General features: G+C 45.2%; 1 protein-coding gene across 1 annotated transcript; it reads right to left on the reverse strand.

The window, feature by feature from the left end:
• Positions 1 to 3,392: 3,392 nt before the first annotated feature.
• Positions 3,393 to 4,400, reverse strand: LOC125519702 (avenin-like b6). The gene has a single exon (XM_048684434.1). It carries the CDS (start codon positions 4,330 to 4,332, stop codon positions 3,490 to 3,492), a length of 843 nt encoding a protein of 280 aa, XP_048540391.1. The 5' UTR covers positions 4,333 to 4,400; the 3' UTR covers positions 3,393 to 3,489.
• Between the last annotated feature and the right edge of the window lie 4,164 nt (positions 4,401 to 8,564).

Below are 8,564 nucleotides of genomic sequence, written 5' to 3' on the forward strand. Positions count from 1 at the left end.
TTCGTGCAAATGTTGCAGGTCCTCCCATGCCTCAGGTGTATCTTTTGTCTTCCCATACACGCCCAAGAAGCCTAGCAGGTTCACGCAAAGGTTCTTCGTCACGTGCATCACGTCGATTGAGGAGCGGACCTCTAGGTCTTTCCAGTAGGGTAGGTCCCAAAATATAGATTTCTTCTTCCACATGGGTGCGTGTCCCTCAGCGTCATTCGGAACAGCTAGTCCACCGGGACCCTTTCCAAAGATCACGTAGTGTAAATCATTGACCATAGCAAGCACGTGATCACCGGTGCGCATGGCGGGCTTCTTCCGGTGATCTGCCTCGCCTTTGAAATGCTTGCCTTTCTTTCAACATTGATGGTTGGTCGAAAGAAATCGACGATGGCCCAGGTACACATTCTTCCTGCATTTGTCCAAGTATATACTTTCAGTGTCATCTACACAGTGCGTGCATGCGTGGTATCCTTTGTTTGTCTGTCCTGAAAGGTTACTGAGAGCGGGCCAATCGTTGATGGTCACGAACAGCAACGCCTTAAGGTTAAATTCCTCCTGTCTGTGCTCATCCCACGTACGTACACCGTTTACATTCCAAAGCTGTAAAAGTTCTTCAACTAATGGCCTTAGGTACACATCAATGTCGTTGCCGGGTTGCTTAGGGCCTTGGATGAGAACTGGCATCATAATGAACTTCCGCTTCATGCACATCCAAGGAGGAAGGTTATACATACATAGAGTCACGGGCCAGGTGTTGTGATTGCTGCTCTGCTCCCCGAAAGGATTAATGCCATCCGCGCTTAAAGCAAACCATACATTCCTTGGGTCCTTTGCAAACTCATCTCAGTACTTTCTCTCGATTTTTCTCCACTGCGACCCGTCAGCGAGTGCTCTCAACTTCCCATCTTTTTTCGGTTCTCACTGTGCCATCGCATCAACTTGGCATGCTCTTCATTTTTGAACAGACGTTTCAACCGTGGTATTATAGGAGCATACCACATCACCTTCGCAGGAACCCTCTTCCTGGGGGGCTCGCCGTCAACATCACCAGGGTCATCTCGTCTGATCTTATACCGCAATGCACCGCATACCGAGCATGCGTTCAGATCCTTGTATGCACCGCGGTAGAGGATGCAGTCATTAGGGCATGCATGTATCTTCTCCACCTCCAATCCTAGAGGGCATACGACCTTCTTTGCTGCGTATGTACTATCGGGCAATTCATTATCCTTTGGAAGCTTCTTCTTCAATATTTTCAGTAGCTTCTCAAATCCTTTGTCAGCCACAGCATTCTCTGCCTTCCACTGCAGCAATTCCAGTACGGTACCGAGCTTTGTGTTGCCATCTTCGCAATTGGGGTATAACCCTTTTTTGTGATCCTCTAACATGCGATCGAACTTCAGCTTCTCCTTTTGACTAATGCATTGCGTCCTTGCATCGACAATGACCCGGCGGAGATCATCATCATCGGGCACATCGTCTGGTTCCTCTTGATCTTCAGCAGCTTCACCCGTGGCAGCATCATTGGGCACATCGTCTGGTTCCTCTTGATCTTCACCAGCTCCCCCCGTTGCAGCATCACCGTATTCAGGGGGCACATAGTTGTCATCGTACTCTTCTTCTTCGCCGTCTTCCATCATAACCCCTATTTCTCCGTGCCTCGTCCAAACATTATAGTGTGGCATGAAACCCTTGTAAAGCAGGTGGGAGTGAAGGATTTTTCGGTTAGAGTAAGACCTCGTATTCCCACATTCAGTGCATGGACGACACATAAAACCATTCTGCTTGTTTGCCTCAGCCGCATCGAGAAACTCATGCACGCCCTTAATGTACTCGCGGGTGTGTCTGTCACCGTACATCCATTGCCGGTTCATCTGCGTGCATTATATATAATTAAGTGTCCAAATTAATAGAAGTTCATCATCACATTAAAACCAAAGTGCATACATAGTTCTCATCTAAGAACATATAGCTCTCCAGAGCATCCAATTAATTAAACCATACATTGAAACTATGTAAAACATTTCAATGCGAAAACAAATGCGATCATAATCGCAACCAAGGTAACAATTGATCCAACGGCATAATGATACCAAGCCTCGGTATGAATGGCATATTTTCTAATCTTTCTAATCTTCAAGCGCATTGCATCCATCTTGATCTTGTGATCATCGACGACATCCGCAACATGCAACTCCAATATCATCTTCTCCTCCTCAATTTTTTTTATTTTTTCCTTCAACAAATTGTTTTCTTCTTCAACTAAATTTAACCTCTCGACAATAGGGTCGGTTGGCATTTCCGATTCACATACATCCTAGATAAATAAAATCTATGTCAAGTTGGTCGGCATAATTTTCATAAACAATAAATGAACCAATAGCTATAAAGATAATATACATACCACATCCGAATCATAGACAGGACGAGGGCCGACGGGGGCGGATACCAAAACCATCGCACTATATAAGATGCAATAATAAATGTAAGAAAATGATACAAGTATCTATATAAACATACAAGTAAGAATATTTTTCCTTTCAGAAAGAAGATAAGAACAAGAGGCTCACCACGGTGGTGTCGGTGATGAGATCAGCGCGGGTGATCGACGGCGGTGAAGACGGGGATGGGGCGTGACGGACCGCTAAATCTAGACAGAGGAAAATGGAGCTTGGAGGTCGAGCTTCGAGAGGAGAAAGCTTAAGTAGTGTGGCTCGGGCATTCCATCGAACACCTCATGTGCATAGGAGGTGAGCTAGAGCACCACAAAGCCCTCTCCCCCTCGGCCAGAAAAAACAGAGCACTGTGCTCTGCTCTTGCGCGAGGGGGTATATATAGGCACCTCATTGGTCCCGGTTGGTGGCATGAACCGGGACTAAAGGGGAGCCTTTGGTCCCGGTTCAAGCCACCAACCGGGACCAATGGTGGTGGGCCAGGAGCGAGGCCCATTGGTCCCGGTTCGTCCCACCAACCGGGACCAAAAGGTCCAGTAGCAGCAACCGGGACCAATGGACCGCACGTGGCCCGGCCGGCCCCCTGGGCTCACGAACCGGGACCAATGCCCACATTGGTCCCGGTTCTAGACTGAACCGCAACTAATGGGCTGACCCGGCCTAGACCAAAGCCCTGTTTTCTACTAGTGAATTCTTCCATTTCTTTTTGTTTTTTCTTGTTGGATGATAGTCGTTGTAATTTCAGACCAGTTGATGACTTTGTTAATTTAAAGTCAGGCCCTTCTTGAGCCTTTGTTCTAAAACAAAGCGTATTATCTTTTTCTTCTGGCTATGAACTATTGGTTTAATGGGAGATATGCAGAGTATGGAGATGGTTAAGTTCAGTCAGAAAAATCATAGACTTAATATAGCATGCAAACATGTAGCTTTATTTAGACAAGTGCTTCATTCAGGAACATCTGTTCATTATTTCCATGTTGCAATTAGTACTAGGCACGCATGATGATGCATGACATTTTTATTTTGCCACTGCTACATTGATCAACTAACAGGTACCACCGGTATAGCTAGATGTCATGGTAATGCTATAGGGGGTGGTGGTGGTGCTTGGGCATTTTACAGGGATGTAGATTTTGCACATCGACGGTAGGGCGTGAAGTGACATCCTCAGGACCTCAAGTTGTGCTTCCTGATGTGGTTGGTGATGTTGTTGTTGCCTGATAGACTCTGCCACATTATGGATGGCTTGGCAGCGGAATTGCTCTAGGATCTGTGCTAGCTGCCGGCAGCATTGGGACTGCACGTTCTGGCAGCTGGTAGGCTTATGCACCGGTGTATGGGGAAATGGCGCTGTCATTGGGCTACATTGATGTTGTAGGAATGTCGCACATGGTTTTAATTGCTCCTGCAACTGTTGTTGTTGTTGTTGCCCCAGTTGTTGCTGTTGCTGGCATTGTACCGGGACGTAGATGTTGCACATAGACGGCAGGGTCTGAAGCGACATCCTCATGCTCTTAAGTTGTGCTTGCTGTTGGGGCTGCTTCCATTGTTGTTGGGGTTGTTGTTGAATGATAGCCTCTTCCACGCTCTGGATGGCCTTGCACCGGGTTTGCTCTGGGATCTGCACCAGCTGCCGACAACATTGGTGTTGCACGGTTTGGCAACTACTATGCTGCTCCCCCTGTGTTTGGGGGAATGGTGTTCTCACTGGGCTACACTGGTGTTGTACGAAAGCCACACATGGCTTCATCTGATCCAGCAACTGTTGTTGCCCCGATTGTTGGTGGTGTTGGCATTGTCCGAAGCCCTGGCTACAGATGGTTTCCAATTGGGCAATGGTGGTGGATGCTGCAAGGGCGAGGAGAGCGAGGATGAACATTGTCTTCATGGTGGCTAGCCTCAAGCTAGTTTGCTGATTGTGGTCGTCTAAAGGTTGATGGAGGGGATCTTCATGGTACATCCATACTTATAGCTGTCATGGTCTGGTTTGCTGCATTCTATTCCTATATTACTTTACAAAAGCAAATGGATGCTTTTAATCTTGGATGATCATCAAATGTACTTTTCGGCACATATCACCTGCATATGACTCATCAATCAGCACTTTACATGTCAAGCATAGTTTGGGTCACATATCTTTTTGCAAAACCCATTCTGTAATCTTGTACATGAGTTAGGTATAAACTAGCTTTTCCATTCATACACTCCATGCTTTTTAAACTGATCATCTCGTATTGTTGTGTTAGGTGGCACTACAAGTCTAATCTTGGATGATCATCAAATGTACTTTTCGACACATATCACCTGCATATGACTCATCAATCATCGCTTTACATGTCAAGCATAGTTTGGGTCGCATATCTTTTTGCAAAACCCGTTATGTAATCTTGTACATGAGTTGGGTATAAATTAGCTTTTCCATTCACACACTTCATGCTTTACTCGATTAATTGTTCCCTAGAACTTAGTATTTTGTAATGTGATATGGGTTGGTAAGATAAACATGCATTACTAGAGCACGCCATGACTCATAGGATGCTCTTTACATGTCAAGGATTGCCATGGAGCTATGCTCCGATGTTGTGAAACTGATCTTGTACAGGATGTACACATGCATCATGAGCTACAAATTTGTAATCCTCCAAGGTTGATATCTGCTGCTAAGCCCATTCCATACTCAAGCCGCCAAGCCCTTCTTTTAGTCAAAAGCAAATTCTATTGTTCACTGGGTTGGGTGGGCCTAGCATCAAGATCTTAACGTTGAATTGGTCACGATTTATACATGGGTATATATAAGATCTTTTTTAGATGCATTCAGTCATTTTGATGCTCAAGGAGAGATACCAGATGTAGTGAAATGTGAAATCTTCATGTCGGGGTAAAAGAGAAAACGTCGTGTTGAGACGAGGTCCTAACTCGCTTTGTTGAATTCGCCCAAGGACCGTTCACATAAACTTCGACGAACACATGCACACGAAAACTTTTAGTCAAGAGCACATCTCATACTCTGTGATTTCTCTTTAATTTTTTCTTAATTTTCTTGTTAAAACACTCACGCACACGCCCATTTTTTAACATAGTACAGATGCAAGCGCTCATATACACACGCATACACTCACCCCTATGAACGCACACGCGCACACCCTACTCCTATGAACACCTCCGAAAGATTGAGCCGGCATATCATTTTGAAATTTACAAAGTCATCGTAGGCACCTCATCGTCGACGGGAACGTCTCCTGCCACTGAATGCACATCGCCGGAAATCCTGAAATAAATGCGAGCACCAAGATTTGAACCCTGGTGGGTTGGGGATACCACAGTCCCTCTAACCATCCAACCACAGATTGGTTCGCATGCACACACCCATTTATATGTAGGACCAAGTTGTACACCTAGCCAGCAGACCTGACCCTAAACGCTAGACGTGCACGGACACAAACTAAACCGACGTTTTTTTTTGCATGGTAATGCGTGTCTCATTCATATAAAAAGATCAAAGTACAAATCACATAAGGACCGACATGAAAAAATTGAAAAGATAGCAAAACATCTCTGAGCTTGACACCAGCACCCGTCACCTGTCTTCGGCACCACCACATCAGCCACCAAAGAAAAGATTGACGGATCACCTCCTCACCCGAGCTCGCGACGCGGCTCCATCGCTGATATCAGCTTTGTGGACCTCCAAGGTGGCTCACCAGAAGTGAAGTCATTGCCGTTGAACGAATCAGACCCGGGCAACACCCCGGACACGTCGTCAAACACCTGATCTAGCACCCCACCAAGACTAAGGCGTCGATGGAGGAAACCATACCTGCCATCTATCAACCACGAACCCAGCACACGCTCTGTCTTCCAGATGTCGTCGACGATGCAGACCACAACCTGCATCCGCTTCTAGACTACCTCCCAAGCTCCGCACCGATGTTGGAGCAGACGTCGTCGCAACGGCGGAGCCTGACGACACATGCCCACCACAAGGATGCCGTCGTCACACCATCCTTGCTTGAACGGACTGGTTTCCCAAACCATCCCCAACCATAGTACCGGTCGCCTTGTCGTAGAACGATCATAAGAATCTTTATTCAGCGCCATCATTGCCGCTGCCAAAGCCAAGACGATGAACAACCTAAAAATGAAGCTACTTTAGTTTAAAACTATCCACACATGTGGATCCGGCGACCCCCCTCACCACTGACAACCGAGGTCGTCGGCGAAGGGAAGCTGCCGGAGGAACGCGGGGAAGAAACTCGCTGGTGGTGGCCAGGGTTTTCTAGTCACGTCCCGAGAGGAAAAACTTGTGTCGGTTGTAGTGGAGAACTAACTAAACCGAGCGTAGACTAAACATGCATGTATATGTGCATGTACTACTAGGATAGGGCTATACTACTCTTGAATAGACTCAAATTTACTTACTTAATCTAATTACATGGCAATCACTTCCATGTTAAACCAAAATCAAACACAAGTTAGTATTACTAGCATGTAGGCATTTTGGATTACTTCAACATTCACCTCCTAATCCAAACTTTTGACTAATCGACTTGGAACCAACACATCATCAAGACTGCCAATCATGCTGCCACATCTTAGCGTCCTACATGCAAACCAAATGCATGGCCTTATGCAGGAACTCAACTTAACTGGTGCACATCCATCTTCACGCTTGTCTTCGTCTTCTTATCAGTTGTGACCTTTATAATCATATGAGCATCATGCTATGTGTGTGTATAAATAACATGTATCACACCACAAACTCTACGACTCAAAGAATATACTATCCAAAAGCTCTAAAGAGCAAACATAACAAAGTTATTACAGGCTAGAGTCACATAACCAACAAACATAGAAGCACACAACTAAAGCAAATTGTGTCTTAGTAAAGAATAAGTTTAACAAACAACCTAAGAGGCTTCAAAATAAAGCAACACCCTCCCAAGATACTAGATTTCCTTTGGGACCTCCAAGCTACTTGTCGATATTTTATCTCCATGTATGAACCAACACTTGAGATCCATGATCTCCTCTGCAATGAGTTAATTAAAAGGAAGCATGAGTACTAATGTACTCGGCAAGCCTTGCATTAGAACTAGCTACATTATGCTTCAGTGTCAAGGGAAGGTATGTGGATTAGTTTCCAGAAGCGCTAGCTTTAACCTTGGCTACTCTAACCTAGGACTACAAGAAGATTGGTAGCAGAGGTAAGAGAGCACACATGAGTCCTTCATATAGCTTAATCAATACACCAACATGCATACTTCCTCGACTCGCCCATGCGGATGCAATTCAAGGTGGTAAGAGAGCACACATGAGTCCATCATGTAGCTTAATCACCACATCAATACACTAACATGCATATTTCCTCGACTAACCCATGCGGAAGCAATTAAAGATACTTAGGCTTATCTTGATAGTTTTTAAGGTAACCGTTAATGGTGTATATGATCAAGCATAGATCAGCAAGTAGTCACATAACTGCGTACATGGCTATTTGAAAAGTTTTAACCCTGCAGGGGTTGATACGGCTCAAGCGTATCTATAATTGGTTTCTTGTGTCATGCTATTTTTTTTATCATTGTTGCATAACATTGGCATCATTTTTATTATTTTATTCGACTAACCTATTAAGTGCCCAGTACTGCATGTTTTTGGAATTTGCATAGGTAATATTTTTTAGGACCAAAAAATTGTAATAAAAATCTTCTGTGAACTTTCAAGCCAAAAGAGACCTTGGGCTAGAAGCTCACCTGGAGGGGGCACCAGGCCATCGCATGGACCCATGATGCAACCTAGGGCTGGGGCGCGTAGAGCCCCTTGACCTCCTCCCTGCTGCCTCACGCCCCCCTCTCTCTACATATACTAAAAAATGCTTGAAAGGTTTTTCTGTCGTCGACACTTCTCGACCTGAAGCGATCTTCTTCAGCCCTTGTCTGGCACCCTGCCGGAGGGTCGAATTGATCCTCTTCAACCTCTCCATCATCCTGCTACTCCTATGTGATGCGATTTTATGGCCCACTCTCGTGGTTGAGCGTTTGAACCAATAGCAATATGTTTTATCTCACTCTTTTGATCAGCTTTCAATCTTGATTGTTTTCATGGGCTTGTTAATGGAGTCGA

This window comes from Triticum urartu, chromosome 7 (assembly GCF_003073215.2).
Source record: "Triticum urartu cultivar G1812 chromosome 7, Tu2.1, whole genome shotgun sequence".
NCBI lineage: Eukaryota > Viridiplantae > Streptophyta > Magnoliopsida > Poales > Poaceae > Triticum > Triticum urartu.